At 45.5% G+C, this 27,717-nt stretch overlaps 1 protein-coding gene across 4 annotated transcripts in view; it reads right to left on the bottom strand.

The window, feature by feature from the left end:
• The window catches only part of LOC137373618 (latent-transforming growth factor beta-binding protein 2-like), a 773,188-nt gene that overhangs the window by 294,850 nt on the left and 450,621 nt on the right, over nucleotides 1-27,717 (bottom strand). For all 4 annotated transcript variants that reach the window (XM_068038663.1, XM_068038661.1, XM_068038660.1 and 1 more), the window contains exon 15: nucleotides 25,714-25,812. In XM_068038663.1, the coding sequence (XP_067894764.1) occupies nucleotides 25,714-25,812 (99 nt within the window). The remainder of the gene's footprint in view (nucleotides 1-25,713; nucleotides 25,813-27,717) is intronic.

The raw sequence follows: 27,717 nt of genomic DNA on the forward strand, positions 1-27,717 counted from the left end.
TCTTACCCTGGATTGCTCTTTGTCCTTTTCCATAGTCAGCCTATACAATGATCACCATCCCCTAAATGCTCTCTACTGATACTTGATCCACTTGGCCCAACTCATTTCCAAGAAACAGGTCTAGCAGTGCCTCCTTTCTCGTTGGACCAGCAACGTACTGTTGTAGAAAATTTTCCTGAACACACTCTAGGAACTCTTGCTCCTCACTGCCCAAGTCCCCCATTATAACTACCCGATAATTTTTGCACCTTTCTGTAATTTCCTTGCAAATTTGTTCCTCCACGTCCTTCCCACTAGCTGGTGGCCTATAGACAACACCGAGCAATGTAACCGCACCTTTTTTATTCTTTAGCTCTAGCCAAATTGATCCTGTCCTCAACCCCTCTGGGACATCCTTTTTCTCCAGCACTGCAATGCTCTCCTTAATCAATACTACCACCTCTCCCCCATTTTTCCCATTCCTATCTTTCCTGAACACCTTGTATCCAGAAATATTTAACACCCAGTCCTTTCCTTCTTTGAGCCAGGTCTCTGTTATAGCCACAATATCATATTTCCACATAGCAATCTGCCCCTGTACCTCATCAGCCTTATTAACCACACTTGGTGCATTCACATACATGCACATTAACCCTGATTCAGACTTTATTACTTTCTCCCATACTCTCACCCCAACTAATAAAGTACTGTTCCCTACCCTTGTGCTATCTATCTCCCCCAATATTCTGTGCATCTTGGTATTCCTCTCTAATACTTGCTCCTGCTTCCCACACCCCAGACAAGTTACCAGTTTTGCTTCCCTCCAATCTGAGCTCCCTCTCAGGTTCCCATCCCCCTGACAATTTAGTTTACACCCTCTCCACCTTTACAGGTCCCATTTGCCCCAGAACCATTCCCAATGTCAAAGAAATCTGATGCCCTTCCTCCTACACCAATTCTCCAGCCACGTGTTCAATCACTCAATTCTCCTATCCTTATGCTGAGCTGCATGTGGGACTGGGAGTAATCCTGAAATTACTGCTTTTGAGGTCCTGCTTTTTAATCTCCTTCCTAGCTCCCTAAAATCTGCTTTCAGGACCTCATCCCCCTTATCTATGTCATTGGTACCGCTGTGGACCACGACCTCTGGCTGTTCACCCTCCCCCAGAAGAATGTCCTGCAGCCACTCCGTGAAATCCTTAACCCTGGCACCAGGGAGGCAACACACCATCCTGGAGTCATGTTTACTGCCACAGAAACGCCTGTCTGTTCCCCTAACTAACGAATCCCCTATCAATACTGCTCTTCCACTCCTCTTCTTCCCCTCCTGTGCTGCTGAGCCACCTGTGGTGCCACAGAATTGATTCTGACTGCACGCCTCTGAGAAACCATCACCCTCACCAGTATCCAAAATGGAAAACTGATTAGCGAATGAGATCGTCTCAGGGGACTCCTGCACTACCTGCCTGGTTCTCTTAGACTGCCTTATGGTTACCCATTCGCAATCATACTTCATACTTCTAACCTGCGGTGTGACCACCTCCCTAAATGTGCTATCCATGTGGTCCTCTGACTCGCGTGTGCACAACAGTGACTCCAGCCACCGCTCGAGTTCCAAAACCCGGAGCTCAAACTTCTGCAGCCAGTGACACTTCCTGCAGATGTGCTCGTCTAGGACACTTGGTGCGTCCATGACCTCCCACATAACGCAGGATGTACATTCCTGCCATACCTTAACTTTGCAGACTATTTATTATTAGTAGAATAGCTTATCAGGTACTCACCAAACAGCTCCTTCCACTGCACCAAAGCAGGAACCAAATACTGGAGGGTTAAAAAAGTATGAAAAAAAGTAGAAAAATGGAGCACCTCCTCCCCCTTCATCGAACTCGCCACTCACCAAACTCAAATCTCCACACTCAGCTTGCAGTCTGCACTCCGTTTACAGGTTGCACCCAGACCTCCCTATTTATATGCTTCCATCCACACTGCTCACAATGCCACCTATCTTTGTATCATCGACAAATTTGGATATATGGCTTTTTATACCATCATCTAAGTCATTTATGAATACAGAGAATAGTTGAAGCCCTAACACAGATCCTTGCAGAATACCATTAGTCCCAATTAGAGTACCTGTCCATTATTGCTAATCTCTATCTCCTTCCATTCAGCCAATCTCCTAACCAGCTCAATAATTTGCCTTCAATTCCATTAGTTTAACTTTAGCTAACAATCTCTTATGAAGGACTTGATCAAATGCCTTCTAGAAATCCATATAAATAATATCCATAGACATTTCCCTGTCCACTACTTTAGTCATGTCTTCAAAAATTCAATTAGATTTATTAGGATTGGGCTACCTGTTAGAAATCCATGCTGGCTCTCTCGGATCAGCTGAAAATTTTCAAGGTGTTATGTCACCCTATCCTTAACTAAAGATTCTAGCAATTTCCCCGACAACAGATGGTAGGCTAATAGATCTACAATTCCTTGGTTTCCCGCTTCACCTTTCTTAAATAGCAAAGGGACATGTGCAAGTTTCCAATCTCATGGAACAGTTCCTAAATCAAGAGAACTTCTGAAGATTATAGTTGGGGCATCTACAATATTCTCCTTCTGGTCCTGGGGATTTGTTGTTCCTTAGTGCCATTAATTTCTCCAGTATTGTTATCTTGCTTACGTTAATTTTGTTGAGTCCCTGTCCCTGATTCAATAATGCTTTCCTTGGGGTGTCTGACATGCTGACCTCCTTCCTCTACTGTAAATACTGGCACAAAGTAATTAATCATCATGGAATCACTCAGCGGGTCACTGACCCGAAACGTTAACTCTGCTTCTCTTTCCACAGATGTTGCCAGACCTGCTGAGTGATTCCAGCATTTCTTGTTTTTGTTTCAGATTTCCAGCATCCGCAGTATTTTGCTTTTAATTAGTCATCATGTCTGCCATTTCCTTATCATTGACAACATTACCGTTATCAGTTTGCAAGGGGCTCACATTGCTTCTGACCACCCGCTTTTCCTAATGTAATTGTATAAGTTTTTTTACTTGATTCGGATATCCCTGCAAGTTTCTTTTCATACTCCCTTTTTACAGTTCTTACAATCTGCTTTGTCACTCATTGCTGCTCCATGTATCTTTCCCATTTGGAAGGTTCTGTGCTTTTCTTTGCATTTTTGTATGATTTTTCTTTTAGCTTTAAGTTGTCTCGTACTTCTTACCTCTTTAGTGGTCCAGGGCTGTCTTTTTGGCAAGCAGGGTTCTTGCTCTTTAGGGTTTAAACTGGTTCTGTATCACACTGAATTCTTTTTTGAACACCTCCCGCTGACGTTCTGTCATTTTACCCATTAACAGATTTTCCCAGTTTACTAAGGACAGTTTCTGTCTCATGCCACTGAAATCAGCCTTACCTACGTCTAAAAGCTTAGTAGTTGTTGCATGTTTCGCCCTTTCATACACTATGCTGAACTCTATCATATTACGATATCAGATAAATGTTTATGCACCATTCGGCTGTTAACTAAATCTGGCTCATTACTCATGACTACATTTAATATGGCATGCCCCCTTGTTGGTTCTAAGACATATCTTTGCAGAAAGCAATTCCAATCACACTGCAGAAATTCATTCCCTTTCTGATATGTGCCAGTCTGCTTACCCCAATTTGTATGTAAGTTAAAATCCCCCATTAAAACCACTCTGCCTTTGCTACACACTTGTCTAATCTCAGCATTTATACAAGCTACACTTCACAACTACTTCTGAGGGGCCCATATACAATTCCAGCTAGTCTCAAATCCCTTTCTTTTTTTTACCACCACCCATAAAGTCTCCTCAGCCTGCTTACCTCTCATTGTATCCTCTCTTATCATGGAAGTGATTTTATCCCTAATCATTAAGGTTACGCCTTCCCTTTATCATTTTCCCTATCTTTCCAGGAGACCATATAACCTGCCATATTTAGTTCCCAATCCTGACTATTTTGCAGTCGTCTTGCAAATGTGATACTCCAAACTAATCATTCTGATTTGTGAGTAACAATTCCTGATCATGCACTGTCTTTAAACTCAACAACCGATATTTTCCTTTCATTCTGACTAACATAAATATCAAAAACATGTTATAATACTTAAAACAGAGTTAAGATCTAGGATATCACTATAATTCCCAGTAACTACGCATAATCAAACTAAAAATTGAATTTTCTGTCTTGATATTTGAGGATGAATTAATTTGTGCTCACTAAGGTAAGGGATGACAGTTTAGGCTGTTTTCTACTTTCTGTCCCTTGTGTGAGTATCAAGTGATTGCAGGGTAAGTACAGCATAAAGAAAGCTCCCTCCACTCTGCCCATCTGCATGCATCAGAATAGCATTTGAGTGTATTATCTTTTCATTTTTGCGACAAGTTATCTTTCTCACTTGGAGTGATACTGGCAATTCAGATGTTGCCCATTTTCTACGCCCAAAAGCCAAAAGTTCCATTCAGTGCACTATTAAAACAGGAGGATGGCTTTAAACAGGAAACATCAGACTGTATAATTAGTGTAAAGAGAACTCTTCAAACAAATGTCACATTATGTCATTGGGGGTGTGATTATAAATAAGAGGGAACTTATAAAGTTTAACCAAAGAGTAATGAGTTGGCAAAATGAAACAAAAAAGAAAAATTAGATACGATTTGCATCAACTTCAAATGCTGGATCTTTCTTAATATAATCAAGTGCAATTGTTTTCTTTCCAGAAAATGAAATGCTGGACTGTGAGCTGGCCACTGCAGACATCACAGCGCCATATCTCAACAGGGGCTTCCTCCATCCTGTTCCTTTATGGGTCACCTCATTCTTTTTATGCCTTTTATTGTTTTTCTTCCTTCTGACAAGTGTTCCTGACAAGCCTCTTTTTTGTTTCATTAAATGTGTTTTCTGATTCCCAGCATGCTGCTGCAGTGTGTTTGCATAGCTCAGTATGGGATTGAATAGTAATGGGATTAGTTTCCTCCTGTAGATTTGTGTGGGTTCATTAGGCAGTATCATGCAAATGCACTTCAGTTATTAGATTTAATTGTGCTATGAGCTTGAAACTTAACCCGAGGAAATTAAAACTTCATAAAGCAGGTTGTTACATATGAAGACCAACAGAATACCCATTACATGCTACTATCCCAGTATTCTAACCCAAAAATAAACTTTGCATTCAAAAGATCTGATATTTTTAAGACACACTGGGCTGGATTCTATTTGGCAGCGAGATGAAAAAATAGCACGCCATAGAGCCGCCGCAATCTTGTGTTCGGCAGCTCATTTGCATCCCGGGGCTGGCCGCCCTCCCCGATCACATGGAAGGGGCGGGCTATCCGTCGCCGGCAATGGTGTCTGCTACCTTTTTTTTATTCGTTCGTGGGATGTGGGCGTCGCTGGCCAGGCCTGCATTTATTGCCCATCCCTAATTGCCCTTGAGAAGGTAGTGGAGAGCTGCCTTCTTGAACCGCTGCAGTCCACGTGGGGTAGATGCACCCACAGTGCTGTTAGGAAGGGAGTTCCAGGATTTTGACCCAGCGACACTGAAGGAACGGCGATATAGTTCCAAGTCAGGATGATCTGTGGCTTGGAGGGGAACTTGCAGGTGGTGGTGTTCCCATGCATCTGCTTCTCTTGTCCTTCTAGTTGGTAGAGGACGCGGTTCTGGAAGGTGCTGTCTAAGGAGCCTTGGTGTGTTGCTGCAGTGCATCTTGTAGATGGTACACACTGCTGCCACTGTGCGTCAGTGGTGGAGGGAGTGAATGTTTGTGAATGGTGTGCCAATCAAGCGGGCTGCTTTGTCCTGGATTTGCTTTGTCGAGCTTCTTCAGTGTTGTTGGAGCTGTACTCATCCAGGCAAGTGGAGAGTATTCCATCACACTCCTGACTTGTGCCTTGTAGATCTTGGACAGACTTTGGGGAGTCAGGAGGTGAGTTACTCGCCGCAGGATTCCTAGCTTCTGACCTGCTCTTGTAGTCACAGTATTTATATGGCTACTCCAGTTCAGTTTCTGGTCAATGGTAACCCCTAGGATGTTGATAGTGGGGGATTCAGCGATCGTAATGTCATTGAATGTCAAGGAGAAATGGTTTGATTCTCTCTTGTTTGAGATGGTCATTGCCTTGCACTTATGTGGTGTGAATGTTACTTGCCACTTATCAGCCCAAGCATGGATATTGTCCAGGTCTTGCTGCATTTCTACACAGACTGCTTCAGTATCTGAGAAGTCGCGAACAGTGCTGAACATTGTGCAATTATCAGTGAACATCCCCAATTCTGACATGATTGAAGGAAGGTCATTGATGAAGCAGCTGAAGATGGTTGGGCCTAGGACACTACCCTGAAGAACTCCTGCAGTGATGGCCGGGAGCTGAGAGGATTGAACTCCAACAACAGCAACCATCTTCCTTTGCGCTAGGTACAACTCTAACCAGTGCTGAGATTTCCCCTGACTCCCATTGACTCTAGTTTTGCTAGGGCTCCTTGATGCCATACTTGGTCAAATGCTGCCTTGATGTCATGGGACACCACTCTCACCTCACTGCTTGAGTTCAGCTCTTTTGTCCATGTTTGAACCAAGGCTGTAATGAGGTCAGGGGTTGAGTGGCACTGGCAGAACCCAAACTGAGCGCAGTGAGCTGGTTATTGCTAAGTAAGTGCGATTTGACAGCACTGTTGATGACACCTTCCATCACTTTACTGATGATTGAGAGTAGACTGATGGGGTGGTAATTGGCCATGTTGGACTTGTCCTGCTTTTTGTGTACAGGACATACCTGGGCAATTTTCCACATTGCTGTGCAGATGCCAGTGTTGTAGCTGTATTAGAACAGCTCGGCTAGGGGCACAGCAAGTTCTGGAGAACAGGTCTTCAGTACTATTGCCGGAATGTTGTCAGGGCCCATAGCTTTTGCAGTATCCAGTGCCTTCAGTCATTTCTTGATATCACGTGGAGTCAATCGAATTGGCTGAAGACTGGCATCTGTGATGTTGGGGACCTCAGGGGCAGGCTGAGATGGATCATCAACTCGGCACATGGCTGAAGATTGTTGCAAATGCTTCAGCCTTATCTTTTGCTCTGATGTGCTGGGCTCCCCCATCTTTGAGGATGGGGATATTTTGTGGAGCCACCTCCTCCAGTTAGTTGTTTAATTGTCCATCACCATTCACGGCTGGATGTGGCAGGACTGCAGAGCTCAGATCTAGTTTTTGTTATGGAATTGCTTAGCTCTGTCTATCACATGCTGCTTACGCTGTTTGGCATGCAAGTCGTCATGGGTTGTAGCTTCACCAGGTTGACACTTCATTTTAAGGTTTGCCTGGTGCTGCTCCTGGCATGTCATCCTGCACTCTTCATTGAACCAGAGTTGAACTCCCAGCTTGATGGTAATGGTAAAGCGGGGGATATGCCGGGCCATGAGGTTACGGATTGTGGTTGAGTACAATTCTGCTGCTGCTGATGGCCCAAAGTACCTCATGGATGCCCAGTTTTGCATTGCTAGATCTGTTCAAAATCTATCCCATTTGGCACGGTGGTAGTGTCACGCAACACGATGGAGGGTGCCCTCAATGTAAAGACGGGACTTCGTCTCCACAAGGACTGTGGGGTGGTCACTCCTACCAATACTGTCAAGGACAGATGCATCTGCAGCAGGCAGATTGGTGAGGATGGGGTCCCTCTTGCTGGTTCCCTCATCACCTGATGCAGACCCAGTCTGGCAGCTATGCCCTTTAGGGCACAGCCAGCTGAGTCAGTAGTGGTGCTACTGAGTCAGTCTTGGTGACGGACATTGAAGTCCCCCACTCAGAGTACATTCTGCACCCTTGCCACCCTCAGTGCTTCCTCCAAGTGCTGTTCAACATGGAGGAGTACTGATTCGCCAGCTGAGGGAGGGCAGTAGGTGGTAAGCAGCAGGAGGTTTCCTGATGCCATGAGACTTCATGGGGTCTGGAGTCAATGTTGAGAATTCCCAAGGCAACTCCCTCCTGACTGTATGCCACTATGCTGGGTCTGTCCTGCTGATGGGACAAGACATACCCAGGGATGGTGATGGCAGTGTCTGGGACATTGTAAGGTATGATTCCATGAGTATGACTATGTCAGACTGCTGTTTGACTACTCTGTGGGACAGCTCTCCCAACTTTGTCTGCCATTGTCATTTCCACTGCCTAGGTCGATGCCAGGTGGTCTGTCTGCTTTCATTCCTTATTGACTTTGTGGCAGTTTTAATACAACTGAGTGGCTTGCTAGGCCATTTCAGAGGACATTTAAGAGTCAACCACATCAGACTTGCTTTTTAATTCCAGATTTATTAATTGAATTCAAATTCCACCTTTTACTATGGTTATATTCGAAGCCATGTCCCCTGAGCAATACCCTGGGGTCTCTGGGTTACTAGTCCAGTGACAATACCACTACGCCACTGCCTGTGCGCAGGCCAAGACGCCATTTTTAAAGGGCTGTCAGCCCTACTGGTTAATTTAAACATTTAAAGGTAAATTAAATTAAAATAAATAAATATATCTCTTTTGCCCCTCTCCCATTCCTCAGTAACAATTAAATTAATTATTTGCCCATTTCCTCCAAAACACTTACTTTTACCATCTGACCTTCCCCCCCAAACTGCACAAACGTTCAACTACAACCCTTCCCACGAACTCCTACACCCATGTGTTAATTTGACCCCAATCCCCCCTGCTCCCACACTGATAAACTTATCTCCCTCCACCCCTCCCCACCAATGTTGCACCTAGTTTCCCCAGATGGGGATCCGAAGGCGTGGGAGTGCCGGCAGCTGGGCCATAGAATGCAGCGGGCCGTCAGGCGGCGATGTGAGCTTCATTAAATCAATCAATTTATTTAAATATTCAAATTGGGGTTCTGTAGCCGAGCAGCAGGGGTAGTGGGGGGCACCACAGGTCCTCGCCGCCACTGGTACTATCGGGCCAGGCCCTCCTGGCATTGGGGTGTGCGGCGGCCTTCTCCCTGAGGCATTTTCCGGCCCCCCCCCCCCCCGCCACCAAATCCGACGTCAGGTGGTCGGTAAAATCCAGCCCATTATCTTAATAAGCACGAACAATCAGGTAAAACATGGGTTAGATGCAAAATGTATTTTAACTCTAACCTCAGAACAGAAATCTCTGCTCTCTCAGTGCGACAGTTTCAGTACCCACCTTCACCATCCTTGTGACATTTCAGTGATTGCTAAACCTATCATCCAGGAGAAAGCAGCTCGCTTATCAGTACACCATCTTAAACACACCTTAAACCTTAACTCCCTCCACAACTTGTGTACTCTGGCTGCAGTGTGTAACGTCTACAAGATGCATTGCAGCAACTCATCAAGATTTCTTTGACAGCACCTCACAAAACCATGGTCTCTACCACCTAGAACGACAAGGGCTGCAGGCGCACATGAACACCACCACCTCCAAGTTCCTCTCCAAATTACACACCATCCTGACTTGGAAATATATCGCCATTCCTTCATTGTCGCTGCGTCAAAATCCTGGAACTCATGACCTAACAGCACTTTGGGTGTATCGACACCACAAGGAGTCCAACAGTGTAAGAAGGCAGCTCATCACCACCTTCTCAAGGGCAATTAAGGATGGGCAATAAATGCTGGCCTTACTAGCGATGCACACATCCCATGAATTAGCTGCAATGTTTCCGACATTACAACAGTTGATATACTTCAAAAGTATTTCATTGGCTAGAAAGTGCTTTGGGACTTCTAGAGGTTGTGAAAGGTGCTATATAGGTTTCCTTTTTTCTTTTTAATAATAAATAAATAATAATAAAAACCTGCATGTCGGTGATAAAGGACTAATGTGCTCTTATCAGTGCAGCAGTCCATTACCAAATAATACAGGTTATTAGTGAACAACCATCGTGGTGAGGGGAGAGATTGAACATCACGCCTTGAGGGAGAGAGAGGATTTCATGGCTTAGGGCAGGGGAGGCTGGGGGAGAATCAGAGAGACTGTGATTCACAACAGTAAGGCCTAAGGCTTCCTTAGCCAGGGAAGCCCCTACTTCTCCGGGCCCGCAAGGAGTGCTGGAAAAAGTACTTACCTTGTGGAGCTGGCAGTTCCCACTGTCTTTCGCTAGTGTGTTTCTTGATCCCTGGATTTTAAATTGGACACCCAATGGCACTGTTAGAGCCCGATGTAAATATGTTAATGAATTGTCCATCTATTCATGGCGAGACTCTCGGATGTCACAATATCCACTGATTTAAAGAAGGCAGTTTGTGCGTGTGTGGTACTGGATGGTTAATATCTTCTTTGGCCTCCTTGTCTCGAGAGACAATGGGTAAGTTCCTAGAGGTGGTCAGTGGTTTGTGAAGCAGCGCCTGGAGTGGCTATAAAGGCCAATTATAGAGCGACAGAGTCTTCCACAGGCGCTGCAGATAAAATTGGTTGTCGGGGCTGTTACACAGTTGGCTGTCCCCTTGCGCTTCTGTCTTTTTTCCTGCCAACTGCTAAGCTCTTTGACTCGCCAGCCTTTATGGCTGTCCGCCAGCTCTGGCGAACACTGGCAACTGATTCCCACGACTTGTGGTCCATGACACAAGACTTAATGTTGCGTTTGCAGACGTCTTTAAAGCAGAGACATGGGCGGCCGGTAGGTCTGACACCGATGGTGAGCTCGCTGTACAATGCATCCTTGGGGATCCTGCTACTTCCATGCCATGGGCAAGCCATCTCAAGTGCCGCTGGCTCAGTAGGGTGTATACGCCAAGGATGTTGGCCGCCTCGAAGACTTCTGCGTTGGAGATACAGTCCTGCCACCTGAAGCCAAGGATTCTCCAGAGGCAGCGAAGATGGAATGAGTTGAGACGTCGCTCTTGGCTGACATACATTGTCCAGGCCTCGCTGCCATAGAGCAAGGTACTGAGGACACAGGCTTGAAACACTCGGACTTTTGTGTTCCATGTCAGTGGACCATTTTCCACACCCTCTTGGCCAGTCGGGACATAGCAGCAGACACTTTTTCCATGTGCTTGTTGATTTCTGCATTGAGAGATAGGTTACTGGTGATAGTTGAGCCTAGATAGGTGAACTCTTGAACCACTTCCAGAGCGTGGTTGCCGATATTGATGGATGGAGCATTTCTGACGTCCTGTCCCATGATGTTCATTTTCTTGAGGCTGATGGTTAGGCCAAATTCGTTGCAGGCAGCTGAAATCCTGTCGATGAGTCTCTGCAGACACTCTTCTGTGTGGGATGTTACTGCAGCATCGTCAGCAAAGAGGAGTTCCCTGATGAGGACCTTCTGTACTTTTGTCTTCGCTCTAAGATGGGCAAGGTTGAACAACCTGCCACCTGATCTTGTGTGGAGGAAAATTCCTTCTTCTGAAGACTTGAATACATGTGAGAGCAGTAGCAAGAAGAAGATCCCAAACAGTGTAGGTGCGAGAACACAGCCCTGTTTCACACCACTCAGGATAGGAAAGGGGTCTGATGAGGCACCGCTATGCTGAATTGTGCTTTTCATATTGTCATGGAATGAGGTGATGATACTTAGTAGCTTTGGAAGACATCCGATCTTTGCTAGTAGTCTGAAGAGACCACATCTGCTGACGAGGTCAAAGGCTTTGGTGAGATCTATGAAAGCAACGTAGAGGGGCATCTGTTGTTCACGGCATTTCTCCTGTAGCTGGCGAAGGGAGAACAGCAGGTCAATGGTGGATCTCTCTGCTTGAAAGCCACACTGTGCCTCAGGGAATACACACTCAGCCAGTTTCTGGAGTCTGTTTAAAATGACTCGAGAGAAGACTTTGCCCACTATGCTGAGCAGGGAGATTCCACAGTAGTTGTTGCAGTCACCGCAATCGCCGTTGTTCTTATAGAGGGTGATGATATTGGCATTGTGCATTCCTGTGGTACTGCTCCCTCATCCCAGCACAGGCAAAGCAGTTCATGGAGTGCTGAGAGTATAGCAGGCTTGGCACTCTTGATTATTTCAAGGGTAATCCCATCCTTTCCAGAGGCTTTTCCACTGGCTAGAGAATCAATGGCATCACTGAGTTCCGATTTTGTTGGCTGTTCGTCCAGCTCATCCATGACTGACAGAGACTGGGCTACACTAAGGGCAGTATCAGTGACAACATTTTTCCTGGAGTACAGTTCTAGGTAAGTGCTCCACCCAGCGGTCCATTTGCTTGTGTTGGTCAGTGATCGTGTCCCCTGATTTACACTTGAGGGGGGCGATCTTCTTGATGGTGGGCCCAAAAGCTCTCTTAATACCATCATACATTCCTCTGATGTTTCCGGTGTCAGAGGCCAGCTGAATACAACTGCATAGGTGTTGCCAGTAGTCATTTGCACAGCGCCTGGCTGTTCTTTGTGCAGCGCTTCTGGCTACTTTAAGTGCTACAGATGTTAGCTCGCTGGGGGCTTTCCTGTAGTTCAATAGTGCAGTGTGCTTAGCGGCTATGACAGGTTCCAGCTCTTCAAAGTGAGATTGAAACCAGTCTGCATTCTACTTCTCACGTTTGCCATAGGTAGTCATTGCTGAGTCATAGATGGCATCTCTGATGTGGGCCCACTTGGTCTTTGCATCCCCTGCAGGAGTGTTTGAAGGGCTTTTTCAAGTGAATTTTGAAATTTATGTAACAGCTGTGGATAAGAAATTCTGTTCGTGTTGATGCGCGGGCAGCCCTTCTGCTTGGAGTGATATAGCTTCTTTGGTTTGAGTCTAACTTTGCTGCACACCAGGGAGTGTTGGTGTCGCAGTCCACAATGTAGAAGCTGCGAGTGATTTGGACACTGTTTATAGAGGCTCGCCTTGTGACGATGAGGTCCAGCTGGTGTCAACGACGTGATCTTGGGTGCCTCCATGAAACCTGGTGACAGGGTTCAGTATGAAAGAACGAGTTGGTGATGCAGAGGTTGTGATAGGTATACAACTCCAGCAGTCTCTGTCCATTCTCATTCATCCTTCCAATGCCATAGCGCCCAAGGCAGGAGGACCATGAGTCATGGTCAGCCCCAACCCTGGCGTTAAAGTCCCCCAGTAGTAACAAATGTTCGATATTAGGAATGCTACTAATGATATTATGGAGTTCCTCGTAGAACTGGTCTTTAACTTCAGGTGGGGAGCAAAGTGTTGGAGCATAGATGCTGAGTGTAATGGACCAGAGACGGTGAGCAGTCGGATGGACAGTATGCGTTCTGAGCTATTTGAAGGTGGCGCTATCATGCTGAGCAAAGAGATTCTGATGGTGAAGCCCACTCCATGCTGTCTTGGTTCTTCAGGATCCCTACCCTGCCAGTAGAAAGTTTAGTCTTGCTCTCTTAGAGATCTGCTCGCAGGGAGATGTGTCTCCTGAAGTGCTGCAATGTCCACATTGAGTCTACTGGGCTCGTTGTTAATGATGGCGGTCTTCTGAGAGTCGTTGATTTGTGTAAGGTCTTCCGACAGGCCAAGACACGTAGTTCTGACGTTCCAGCTTGCAAAACGAAGGGCTGGTACCTTCTTTCCTTTTTTTATCATGCTGTTTGGTGCGGTGTTACAATCCACTTGTCGGCAATAACCCTGAGCTCCAAGCACCCATTGAAGCAGGTGGATTGTGGTGGGACAGAACCTTTCTGACCGGGTGCTGCCCGGTTTGAGGTGGGCGGTAGCTGTCCAGTGAGATGCGATGACCTCTCCCACCAACTACGGCAACGCCAATTGAGCTGGACTTATAACCCATAATTGCTGCCTTCCGAGTTGTTTTGGTCGCTGTGAGGTGACTATGGAGTGACCTCTCCACGGCGCATGCCTGGGCGGATGTATGGAGGTTGCGAGTTGCCCAAGCGTCAAAACTCCCCTCTCGGTCTTCCTAGTGGGGTCCAAAGGAGTGCAGAGCATGATGTTTGGCACCGATATGGCTGCAGGAACTGCTGCAAACATGCCAAAGGTGACACATGACCGCCTTAGGGGTTCCACTCCAGATTTTCTATTAGGGTTTACTCCCTTAGCCTTGGTCTCTCCCGAGACGCCCACAAGGCAGTGGGATTGTTAGCTCCTATCCCTGAGCAGGGGCCCGAACAAGTAAACTGTGCAATTACTTGGAGGAATATCAAGGCTCATGTTTACTATTGTGCGCCTGTGTGTGTGCGTCTGTATGTGTGTGTGCGTGCAAGAGTGTTTGTTGCATTCTTGATGTAAACATTTTCTTATGGAGGTAACACTGTTGAACAATCCTTTGTTCCTGCCATTCAGTCATTATTTGTATAAGATAATAGAGGACACAGCTCGAAATTTCTCATGATCCTCATAAGGATGTTACACATCTTAATTTCAATTAGAATTATTTTCACCATATTAACTTCAAGCAAAAGCTAGGACAAGTGTTCCCAGCACAGGCATGGAAAATTATAGCCTCTATTTTTATTTGGCATGCAAGCATGGAATGGGGATGCTGGGCAAGTGACCAGCTCACATGGCCACACTGGAAAGAGGCCAAGGCATTTTAACCAAGAGAGATGGTGGTACAGTACAGCACCGGCTTCTTTTCTCTTCCGCAAACAGTCTTCTTAAACCCTTTCTTCCCTTTCTCCTCCACTCTCACTTCCAAAAAGTGCAAGGAGCTCATGGATTCTTTGTCACTAAGATTGTGGCCACCAATTAGATGCCTCTGCCACTGCTCTTCCTTCCCCTAGCACACCAGACCAAACTTCTTCTTATGTTCCACCCTGAACTTGTATCTTTCTCTAGTTTCTGTCCTATCTCTCCTCATGCCCTCTCTGAGCTCATCTTTTCCACGAGACCCACCTCTTGCACTCTCGATTAGCACTAAACTACTGATCAGCCAATTTCCCTTCTTGGTTCCCATGTTAGCTGATATTGTTAGCTATTCTCTCTCATCAGGTACTGTCCCACTCTCTTTCAAAGTGGCCATCATCACCCCTCTCTGCAAAAAATCAAACCTTGAGTCTTCCGTCCTTGAAAACTATCTTCAACCTCCTTGTCTTCTCCAAAGTCTTTGAATGTGTTGTTGCCTCCCAAATCCGTGCTCATCTTTTCCAGAACAGTATATTTGAATCCCTCCAATCAGGTTTCCACCCCTGCCACAGTACCAAAATGGCTCGTCAAAGTCAGAAATGACATCCTATGTGACTGTGATGAAGACAAACTATCCCTCCTCATCCTTCTCAATCTGTCTGCAACCTTTGACATGGTTGATCACACCATGCTCCTCCAATACCTCTCCACTGTCGTCATTTGCTGGGTTCCATTCTTATCCACCTCATTCAATATTTAACTTAATTTAATGATAAATTTATTTAAAATAAAACATTCATTATTTTATTTAAATTAATTTAATAAAAATTAATTCAACAAAAATATAAGAATATAAAAATAATAATTAGATAATTTGATATCTCGCTAATCATATTGAGATAATCATCATTACTGGCTTCTCTTCCTGCTCTCACAATGTTACCTCTGGTGTCCTCTAGGATCTATCCTTGGCCCCCTTTTTTCTCAACTACATGCTGCCCCTCAGTAACACATCTGGAAATACAGGCCGGAATTTTACGCTGGGCGGACGGGAGCCGGATTCCGATGTAGATGTCGGTGCCAATCCCGCTCCCGCCCAGCCTGGGGATCCGTCCCGTATTTTATGGATCCCCAGGCTTTAATTGGCCCAAGGCGCGACTTCCACCCACTTGAGGGAGGAGGTCCCGCCTCAGTGAGCTGCCAGCCAATCAGTGGGCCGGCAGCTCTTCAATCAGTGCGCCATCGGGAGTGGTGGCCACTGCTGAGACTGCAGCCTAGCCGACCAGGGAGGACGCAATGGAACCAGGACAGAAGGTAAGTTTGGGCAGCCTCACCAGGGCAATCGGTCATGCCCTGGTGAGGTTTGGATGGTCGTTTGGGGGGAGGGGGGGTGCGTCTTGGATCCCGGGGTTGGGTTGGGAGGCGGGGGCGGCCCTCAATCGAGCACCCTGTGCCCGATTGCCAGGCCCCCCCCACAGGGTGCGGAAAGGCCGGCAGCTATATCTGGACGGCCTTTCACGTCACCGGCACATGGTAAAATACCCGTGGAGGCGGGCGAGGGCCCTTAAGTGGCCGTTAAGTGGTCACTTAAGGGTCTTGATTGGCCTCGGGCGGGTGGGCCGCTTCTCACACCCCGCCTCCCCGCCAGATTCCCGTAAACTTGGTCGGAGGCGGAATCGGGGCAGTTGTGCCTCCTGGAGCCTGCCGCTCAATTTTATGCCGCCCCCATGCCACCATCTGACCCGCTGTGGCGGCGTAAAGTTCCGGCCATAAAGTCAGTTTCCACATGTATTTTGACGATACCCAACTCTACTTCACCACTACCTCTTTCAAACCCTCCATTGTCTCTAAATTGTCAAACTACTTGTCCAACATCCAGTACTTGATGAGAAGAAAATTAAATATTGGGTAGGGAGAAACCATTGATTTCATTCCCCACCACAAACTCCGCTCCCTAGCTACTGGTTTCATCCTTCATCTGAAGCTGAATCAGAATGTTCGCACCTTTGTTCTCATATTTGACCCTGAGATGAGCTTTTGACCACATATCCGTGCCTTCACCAAGACTGCCTATTTCCACCTCCATAACATTGCCCAACTCTGCCCTGCCTCAGCTCATCAGCTGCTGAAACCCTCATTTATGTCTTTGTTACCTCTAAACTTGCCTATTTCAATACACTCCTGGCCAGCCTCCTACATTCTACCCTCTGTAAACTTGACATCATCCAAAACTCTGCTGCCCTTGTCCGAGCTCGCACCAAGTCTCATTCACCCATCACCCCTTGCTGACCTACATTGCTTCCTGACTAAGCAATGCTTCCATTTTAAAATCCTCATCCTTGTTTTCAAATCGTTTATGGTCTTGTCCCTACCTATCTCTGTAATCTCCCCCAGTTCCACAACCTTCTGAGATATCTGCCCTCCTCTAATTGTGGTGTCTTGAGCATCCCCATTGACAGCCATGCCTTTAGCTGCTTGGGCCCGAAGATTTGGAATTCCCTCCTAACCCGCTCACCTCTCTACCTCCCCTTCCTCCTTGACACTACTTAAAACCTACCTCTTTGACCAAGCTTTTGGTCATCTGCCCTAATTTCTTTACATGGCCCGGTGTCATATTTTGTTTTATGATGCCCCTATGAAGCGTTTTATTACATTAAATGTGCTATGTAAATACAAGCTGTTGTTGAGGAGATAACACCAAGGCGAATCATGTCACACAGTTGATGGGACAGTAGGAACCCATCGTCCGGGCCACATCCATGACTCTCTATACTTTAGACAATGTAGTAGTGCACTGCAAGCCATTGCAGCATTCATGTGTTTGACATTTTTATAAATCTAAAAATCTAAATCTAAAAATTTGTGCAGGCTGAAAATGTAGTGCTTGCAGTGTTGTAGCGTTTTGAAATTGCCATTGCATTTTGCAACTCTAGAGGCTGCTGTAGAATACACATGCTAGCAAAGGGAAAGTGAAACTAAAACAGAATAAAGAAGAAGCTTGCTGCTTCTGTCTCAATCTCTGCCTCACATACCTTATATTAAACTCGGTTAAACCTCACTCCAGTCCTGAGAGATATCACAATGGAGACGTAGTAAACAGAAAAAGGATAGAAAAAAACGGAAACATTGCTTTCAGGTATGAATATTTTGGAAGCTTTTGTCTATTTTTACAGACAGCATTTTCAGTTGCAGATGTGTTCGAGTGATACACGGGGAGTTTGTACATTGTATACTCACACACTAATCTCTCCAAAATAACTATCCGATCAAAAGAAAAAAAATAATCTCAGATCATTGCAGAGAAGATTTCTCTGGAAAGGAATGCGATCTGGGATCCCTGATCACACATTATTACTACGTTGCTGACCAATATGGAGTTGTCTATGCCCAACCTATCACCATTTGATATGTATCCATAGCCATCAACTATATCCCCACGTTGACAAAAGTGGCTGCAACATTTTGAAGGCACAATGACAGGTTTTGCAATCACAGATGACAACAAGGAAAAAGGCCTTACTTCTTCAATATGGAGATGAAGAATTAGAAGATATCTTTGAGACACTTACGCCTGAATGACAATGACTCAGCAAAAAATGCGCTGAGACCTTCTTCATGCCCAATAAAATATATACAAAACCATTGTCTTCCGATGCACTAAGCAAAAAGAAAATGAGATGATTGACCAATATTTCACACAATTGAGGCATCTAGCAAACAAATGTGACTTCGGTGATGTTGAACATGTTGAACAGGAAATCAAAACGCAAATAATCGAAAGCTGTTTCTCCAATCAATTATGCTGAAAAGCACTTGAGAAAGACAGAAAGCTGTCAGAGCTGTTGGAGTTAGCAAGATCACTATCACTCTCAGAGTCCAGAGCTACTGAAGTTGAGGCTGCGAATATGAACTACCATACACCATCTGCCAGGAAACCACCTGCAAAGCAACAACAGCCATCTCACAAACAGAGTTGCAACTTATCCAAAGAATGTTTCCACTGTGGCAATGCTTACCCACACCAGACAGAATGTCCTGCTACTGGTAAACAGTGTAAAGCCGGTGTAAAACCCAGCCACTTTGCTTGTGTTTGCCACTCATCAGCAAAATCAACTACTGAGACCAATACCAACAGCAGTTCTAATGAAGGGTCACTGACCTGAAACGTTAACTCTGCTTCTCTCTCCACAGCAGCCGCCAGACCTGCTGAGTATTTCCAGCATTTCTTGTTTGTGTTTCAGATTTCCAGCATCTGCAGTATTGCTTTTATTTTACCAACAGAAGGGTGCCGTGTATGGAAATCACAGCAAACAGTCAAGAGAATGTAGCCAAAGTAGAGACAGATGATCCTGAACATAGTTGTGAGCTCTCTCTCAGACACAGCAAACAGCCATATGTGACTGTAACCATTGGCTGCTCGGATGTGGATATTCTCATAGACACAGCAGTGTCTAACAATGTCATGGGAGACAAAACATTCAACCAACTTTAGGATTGCCCCATTCTCTGCAAACCAGGGAATACAAAAAAATTCCCTTACAACAGTGACAAAATGCTGAAAATTCTCGGAGCTTTTGAAATGCCAGTCTCATTCAAAGACACTAGATCGAATGCTGTATTCTATGTCATATCTGGAGAATGTGACACGCTTATCAGTTTCCACATAGCAACAGATCGGAACACGATTGCAGTCACATACACAATTGCTTTGCATAACAAATGCATTCTCGAACTGTATGCTGATCGCTTCACTAGTATCGGCAGACTGAAAGGTATTTGATGCAAGCATGTAGACCCGAATGTACCCTCAGTTGAGCTTGACATTACTGAAAAAGTTGGGGATGAGATTACGTTTCACTATACAAGTCGTCAAGCAACCCAAGAGAACCAGATTAGAATCTGCAATGCTATGCAATCACCAAACCAAGCCATACAACGAGAGGGACACTTGACGCCGACAGTCGATGACATCATTGAGAAAGTGAATGGTGCTAAGCACTTCACTAAACTTGACCACAATGCAGAACACCATCAAATCAAGCTTACAGAAGAATCAAGATATCATAAATAAAAACTGAAAACAGCTGGAAATACTCAGTAGGTTAGGCAGCATCTGTGGATAAAGAAGCAGAGTTTATGTTTCAGGTCTTTCATCAGATGAAAGTTCTGATAGGTCAGTTTCTCTCTTCACAGATGGCTCAGCAGCAGCACTCTCATCTCTGAGTCAGAAGGTTGTGGGTTCTAGTTCCTCTCCAGATACTTGAGCGCATAATCCAGACTGGCACATCAGTGCAGTACTGAGGGAGTGCTGCATTGTTGGAGGTGGTGCCTTTTGAATGAGTTGCTAAACCACCATCTGTCCTCTCAGGTGAACATAAAAACTCCCAAAGGCACTATATGAAGAATTGGTGTCTGTGGGACTTTAGGGCTCACTTTAGTCGGCCTGCCATCGGGACGGGCGGTGGATCTGGAACTGGGCACCATTGCCATCGGTCACATAGGTGGCTGCCCCTGCACTATCATACAGCAGGTGGCCATTTTGCCTAGAGGAGGCATGGGGCCCCCAATCATGTGGCAGGGGTGGGAGGTGAGTTTCCAGTTACAGCATCAGGTGACTCCAGAGCAGGTGCTGGAGCCATATTTAAAGGTCTGTCAGCTTTGCATACACTTTTTTTTTGTTAAAAAAAAAACCTCTGGTGATAAAGTGAGTACTACTGAAGTGTTTTATTTTTAAGGACTTTAGATTGGGGTGGCCATAACAAGGCCCCTAGTGTAATTAGTATTCTTTAATTAAAGGAGTAACTAATTAATCTAGGGGTAAGTCATGGCAGGAGAGCTCAGCCCCGTGATATGATCCTCCTGCGCTATGTGGGATATCAGGGATGCTTCCAGTGTCCCTGATGACCATGTGTGCAGAAAGTGTATCCATCTGCAGCTACTGGCTACCCGCATTACGGAGCTGGAGCTGCAGGTGGATTCAGTGTGGAGCATCCGCGATGCTGAGGACGTCGTGGATAACACATTTAGTGAGGTGGTCACACCGCAGGTAATGGCTGCACAGGCAGAAAAGAGATGGGTGACCACCAGACGGAGCAGTAAGCGCAGGCAGGTAGTGCAGAGTGCAGGAGTCCCCTGTGGCCATCCCCCTCTCAAACAGATAAAACGCTTTGGATACTGTTGGGAGGGATGACCTCCCAGGGGAAAGCAGCAACAGCCAAGTTTGTGGCACCACGGAGGGCTCTGCTGCACAGCAGGGGAGGAAAAGGGTTGGAAGACCTATAGTGATAGGGGATTCTATCGTAAGGGGTGTAGATAGGCGTTTCTGTGGCTGCAAACGAGACTCCAGGATGGTATGTTGAGTCCCTGATGCTAGGGTCAAGGATGTCTCGGAGCGGCTGCAGGACATTCTAAAAGGGGAGGGTGAACAGCCAGAGGTTGTGGTCCATATTGGTACTAACGACAGAGGCAGGAAGAGAGATGAGGTCCTGCAAAGTGAATATAGGGAATTAGGCAGAAGGTTAAAAAGCAGGACCCCTCGGGTTGTAATCTCAGGATCACTCCCTGTGCCACGTACTAGTGAGGGTAGGAATAGGAGGATAACGCAAATGAATGCGTGGCTGAAGAGCTGGTGTCGGCGGGATGGCTTCAGCTACTTGGATCATTGGGATCTCTTCTGGTGCAGAGGTGACCTGTACAAGAAGGACGGGTTGCATCTAAACTGGAGGGAGACCAATATCCTTGCGGGGAGCTTTGCTGGTACTACTCGGGAGGGTTTAAACTAGCCTTGCAGGGGGGTGGGACCCAAAGCAGTAGTCTCTCTGAAGAGATAGTTGAGGCAAATGTAGAGGTTAAAGCAAGTAGGCAGGCCGGGCAGGAGCAGGACAGGGAGCGTGGAAGGTCTGGTAGGCTAAACTGCATTTACTTTAATGCAAGAAGCCTTACAGGTATGGCAGATGAACTCAGAGCATGGATCGGTACATGGGATTGTGATATTATAGCTATTACAGAAACATGGTTGAGGGATGAGCAGGACTGGCAGCTCAATGTTCCGGGGTACCGATCCTTCCGGCGTGACAGAGGTGGAGGTAAGAGAGGAGGGGGAGTTGCACTATTGATCAGGGAGGACATCACGGCAGTACTTAGAGAGGACATCCTGGGGAGAATGTTCAGTGAGGCCATATGGGTAGAACTTAGAAATAAGAAAGGGGTGATCACTTTGATGGGATTATACTATAGGCCCCCCAATAGTCAGAGGGAAGTGGAGGAGCAAATATGTAGGGAAATCACAGAAAGGTGTAGGAATTATAGGGTTGTAATAGTAGGTGATTTTAACTTCCCTAATATTGACTGGGACTGCCTTAGTGCTAAGGGATCAGATGGGGAAGAATTTGTTAAGTGTGTCCAGGATAGTTTTCTGAAGCAGTATGTGGATGGCCCTACTAGAGAAGGGGCTACACTCGACATCCTCTTAGGAAATGAGGATGGGCAGGTGGTTGATGTGTCAATGGGGGAGCACTTTGGGACCAGTGACCATAACTCTATTAGCTTCAAGATAGTTATGGAAAAGGATAGGACTGGTCCTCAGGTTGAAGTCCTAAACTGGGGGAAGGCTAATTTCAATGGCATCAGACAGGAACTCTCAAAAGTTGAATGGGAGAGGCTGTTTACAGGTAAAGGGATGTCTGGCAAGTGGGAGGATTTTAAAAGTGTGATAGGAAGAGTTCAGGGCCGGCATGTTCCTGTTAGATGCAAGGGCAAGGCTGGCAAGTTTAGGGAACCTTGGTTGACGAGAGATATTGAGGGTCTGGTCAGGACTAAGAAGGAGGCATATGTCAGGTATAGGCAGCTGGGATTGAGCGAGTCCCTCGAGGAGTATACGGGATGTAGGACTACACTTAAGAAGGAAATTAGGAGGGTGAAAAGGGGCCATGAGATTTCCCTGGCAGATAAGATAAAGGAGAATCCTAAAAGATTCTATAAGTATATTAAGAGTAAAAGGGTAGCTAGGGAGAGAGTAGGTCCCCTTAAGGATCAGTGTGGCAATCTATGTATGGAGCCACGGGAAATGGGCAAGGTCTTAAATGAATATTTCTCATCCCTATTTACCGTGGAGAAGCTCATGGAAGCTAGTGAATTCAAGGGATGGAACAGCGATATCCTGGAGCATATCAACATTACAAAGGAGGAGGTGTTGGAGGTTTTGAAGCGCATTAAGGTGGATAAATCCCCAGGGCCTGACCAGATGTATCCAAGGATGCTATGGGAAGCAAGGGAGGAGATTGTTGGGGCCCTGCAGAGATTTTTGTATCATCGTTAGCCACGGGTGAGGTACCGGAAGACTGGAGGATAGCTAATGTTGTGCCTTTATTCAAGAAGGGCAGCAGGGATAAGCCAGGGAACTACAGGCCGGTGAGCCTTACATCAATGGTGGGAAAGTTATTGGAAGGGATTCTGAGAGACAGGATTTATATGCATTTGGAAAGGCATGGTCTGATTAGGGATAGTCAGCATGGCTTTGTGTGTGGGAAATCATGTCTCACGAATTTGATTGAGTTTTTCGAGGAGGTGACCAAGAGGATTGATGAGGGTAGGGCGATGGACGTTGTCTACATGGACTTTTGCAAAGCCTTTGACAAAGTCCCGCATGGTAGGCTGGTCCAGAAGGTTCGAACACATGGGATCCAGGGTGAGCTAGCAAATTGGATACAAAATTGGCTTGGTGATAGGAGGCAGAGGGTGGTAGTGGAGTGTTGTTTTTCAGATTGGAGGCCGGTGATCAGTGGTGTGCCGCAGGGATCGGTGCTGGGCCCTCTGTTGTTTGTCATATATATTAATGACTTGGATGTGAATGTAAGGGGCATGATTAGTAAGTTTGCAGATGACACCAAAATTGGTGGTATAGTGGACAGTGAAGAAGGTTGTCTAAGGTTACAACAGGATATAGATCAATTGGGAAAGTGGGCAAGGGATTGGCAAATGGAATTTAACGCAGACAAGTGTGAAGTGATGCATTTTGGGAAGTTAAACGAGGGCAGGACATATACAGTGAATGGCAGAGCCCTGGGGAGTGTTGTTGAGCAGAGAGACCTTGGAGTGCAAGTACTTAGTTCCCTGAAAGTGGCAACACAGGTAGATAGGGTGATGAAGAAGGCATATGGCATGCTTGCCTTCATCAGCCGAGGCATTGAGTACAAGAGTTGGGACGTCATGTTACAGTTGTACATAATGTTGGTTAGGCCGTATTTGGAGTACTGTGTGCATTTCTGGTCGCCGTACTACAGGAAAGATGTGATTAAGCTAGAGAGGGTGCAGAAAGGATTCACAAGGATGTTGCCTGGTTTGGAGGGCTTGAGTTATAAAGAGAGATTGGATAGGCTGGGTCTGTTTTCCCTGGAGCGAAGGAGGCTGAGAGGGGACATGATAGAGGTATATAAAATTATGAGAGGTATAGATAGGGTAGATTGCCACAGTCTGTTTCCCATGGTAGGGGTGACTAAAACTGGAGGGCATAGATTTAAGGTGAGAGGGAGGAGGTTTAAAGGGGATCAAAGGGGTAAATTTTTCACACAAAGAATAGTGGGCATCTGGAATGAGCTGCCAGAGGAGGTGGTGGAGGCAGTAACAGTAGCAAATTTTAAGAAGCATCTGGACAGGTACTTGAATGAGCAAGGCATAGAGGGATATGGAATTAATGCAGGCAGGTGGGATTAGTATAGATAGGCATTATGGTCGGCATGGACGCGGTGGGACGAATGACCTGTTTCTATGCTGTCCGACTCTATGACTCAATAATTCTGCTTTCGAGTCATTTGCAGCTTTCAGTGTTCTGCTGAAAATGGTGTTGGACTGAATCCTGCATACCAACATATGAATTAGGAGCAGGTGTAGGCCATTCGGCCCTTTGAGCCTGCTCTGCCATTCAATAAGTTCATGGCTGAACTGATAACCACATTTCCACCTCCCCCAATAACCTTTCACCCCCTTGCTTATCAAAAATCTAACTACCTCTGCCTTAAAAATATTCAAAGACTCTGCTTTCACTGCCTTTTGAGGAAGAGAGTTCCAAAGACTCACGACTCTCTGAGAGAAAAAAATTTCTCCTCATCTCTGTCTTAAATGGGTGACCCCTTATTTTTAAACAGTGACTCCTAGTTCTAGATTCTCCCACAGAAGGAAACATCCTTTCCACATCCAGCCTGTCAAGACCCCTCAGGATCTTATATGTTTCAATCAAGTCGCCTCTTACTCTTCTAAACTCCAGTGGATACAAGCCCAGCCTGTCCAATCTTTCCTTGTAAGACAGCCCACCCGTTCCAGGTATTAGTTTCGGAAACCTTCTCTGTACTGCCTCCAATGCATTTACATTCTTCCTTAAATAATGAGACCAATACTGTACACAGTACTCCAGATGTTTCCTCTCGTGGGGAAATCTAGAACTAGGGGGCATAGTGTCAAAATATGGGGTCTCTCATTTAAGATGGAGATGAGGAGGAATTTCTCTCAGAGGGTCGTTAATCTTTGGAATTCTGTACCACAGAGAGCAGTGGAGGCTGGGTCATTGATTATATTCAAGGCTGAGCTAGTCAGATTTTTGATTTACAAATGAGTAAATGGTTATGGGGTGCAGGCAGGAAAGTGATGTTAAGGCCATAATCATATTAGCCATGATCTTATTGAATGGTGGATCAGTCCCGAGGAGCCAAATGGCCTACTCCTGCTCCTATTTCTTATGTTCTTCTGTTAAGCCCCACTTCAGTCAACCCCAGTGAATGGAGTTGAGAATTCCCATCTCTAAATTCTGGGCTGACATGCAGTAGCGTACCTGCACTAATAGGAATGGAGTGGAGGAAATGGGTTGCTTCATGTGCCAGTTATTATCTATATTTTTATATTCTTGTTAACGACTGACTCATTATTTTGAATTTAATGTGCGGTAGTGGATGATTTTCAAAGCATGTAGCCCAGTTGCTACAACTCGTATGATTTTCTTGCAATGCATGAAGCAAATACTTTCCGTACCATTTTTATATAATTTCCAGAATAACTTTACGGAAATGTGTTGCTGCACATGAATGTTCTCAATTTATGACTTTGTTTCAGTTCAATTCATTAATCCACCATTTAAAATGCTTTGCTACTTGTACCACTTTACACACCACTAAGTCCACTCATGACAAAAGAATGTCTAAAATGTATGAAATTAGATCTTACCTGAAATTTCTGTTGCAAATACCGAAGCCACCTGTCTAGCTGTAGATTCAGGAACAACATGCACCACTGTAGGCGGGCTTGTCTTCACTACTACTTCCACTGTAGGAAAGAAAATAACTGTCAGTTCATAAAATAATCTGTCCCATTCTTGAGGATACAACTACATCTGTATAGCATCCTTAACGTAATTTAAGTCCCAAAATCCTAATATAGAAGAAAGACAAATAGCGTTGTAAAAAATTTAGGTGATTTGACTAAAGGCACAGACAAAAATGTAGATTTTGTGAAGGTTTTAAAGACGAGTGAGAAGTAGAAAGTCAAAGATGTTTAGTTCCAGAAGACAGGTTCAAGATGGCTGAAAGTTCTGCTGTCAAGTGAGGAAAATCAGGAGAGTGAGAACTTGGGCAAATTATTGGAATCTATTCTGAGAGACAGGATAAACTGTCATTTAGAAAGACACTGATTCATCAAGGATAGTCAGTATGGATTTGTTCAGGGAAGATCTTGTCTGACCAACTTAATTGAATCGTTTGAAGTAGTAACAAAGAAGATAGATGAGGGTAGTACAGTTGATGTCTACATGGATTTTAGCAAGGCTTTTAACAAGGTCCCACATGGCAGACTGGGTAAAAAAATAAAATCCCATGGGATCCAGGGAAATGCAGCAAGGTGGATATAAAATTGGCTCAGTGGCAGGAAACAACGGGTAATTGTTGACGGGTGATTTTATGACTGGAAGGCTGTGTTGTTTCCAGTGGCGTTCCGCAGGACTCAGTACTGGGTCCCTTGATTTTTGTCGTATATATTAATGATTTGGACATAAAAATAGGGGGCATGATCAAGAAGTTTTCAGACGACACAAAGATTGGCGGTGTGTAGATAGCGAGGAGGATAGCTATAGGCTGCAGGAAGATATTGATGGTCTGGTCAGATGGGCTGAAAAGTGGCAAATGGAATTCAACCTGGAAAAGTGTGAGGTGATGCATTTGGGGAGGTCAAACAAGGCAAATGAATACACGATTAATGGGAAAATACTGAAAGATGTAGAGGAAGTGAGGGACTTTGGAGTAAATGTCCACAAATCCCTGAAGGTAGCAGGACAGGTTGATAAGGTGGTTAAGAAGGCATATGGAATCCTTTTCTCTATTAACCAAGGTATAGAATATAAGAGCAGAGAGGTTGTGCTGGAACTGTATAACTCATTAGTTAGGCCACAATTTGATTACTGTGTGCAGTTCTGGTCACCTCACAACAGAAAATATGTAATTGCAGTAGAGAGGGTACAGAGGTGATTTACAAGGATGGTGCCGGGTCTGGAAAAATGCAGCTACGAGGAAAGATTGGATAGGCTGGGGTTGTTCTCCTTGGAACAGATAAGGTTGAGGGGAGATCTGATTGAAATGTACAAAATTTTGAGGGGCTGAAGGGCCTACTTACCTTAGCAGAGAGGTCAGTGACGAGGGGGCATAGATTTAAAGTGATTGGTAAAAAGGTTAGGGGGGTGATTGGTAGAAAGGTTAGGGGGGAGATGAGGAATGGTTTTTTCGCCCAGAGGGTGGTGGGGTTCTGGAACTCACTTCCTGATAGGGTAGTTGAGGCATAAACCCTCAAGTCTTTCGAAAGAAGTCTGGATATGCACCTCAAGTGCCATAATCTGCAGGGCTACAGATCAAATGCTGGAAGGTGGGATTAGAATGGGTGAAACATTTTTCGGCTGGCACAGATATGATGGGCCAAGTGGCCTCTTTCTGTGCCGTAAACGTTCTATGATTCTATGATTCAGGAACACAGAGTCAGTAGGCGATGGACTATGGGATGGAATGTAGGACTGGAGTAAATTGCAGAAGTTGGGGGGGGGGGGTAAAACCATGAAGGCATTTATAGACAAGGGAAAAAAAATGAATTCAATGCAATTGAAGACAAAGTGCCAGGGCAGGTCATCAAAAATAGGATTGATGGATTATTAAGGTAAGTGTAGGCAGATGCAGGCAGTGGAGTTTTGGA

The sequence above is a fragment of the Heterodontus francisci genome, chromosome 9 (genome assembly GCF_036365525.1).
Source record: "Heterodontus francisci isolate sHetFra1 chromosome 9, sHetFra1.hap1, whole genome shotgun sequence".
NCBI classification, from domain to species: domain Eukaryota; kingdom Metazoa; phylum Chordata; class Chondrichthyes; order Heterodontiformes; family Heterodontidae; genus Heterodontus; species Heterodontus francisci.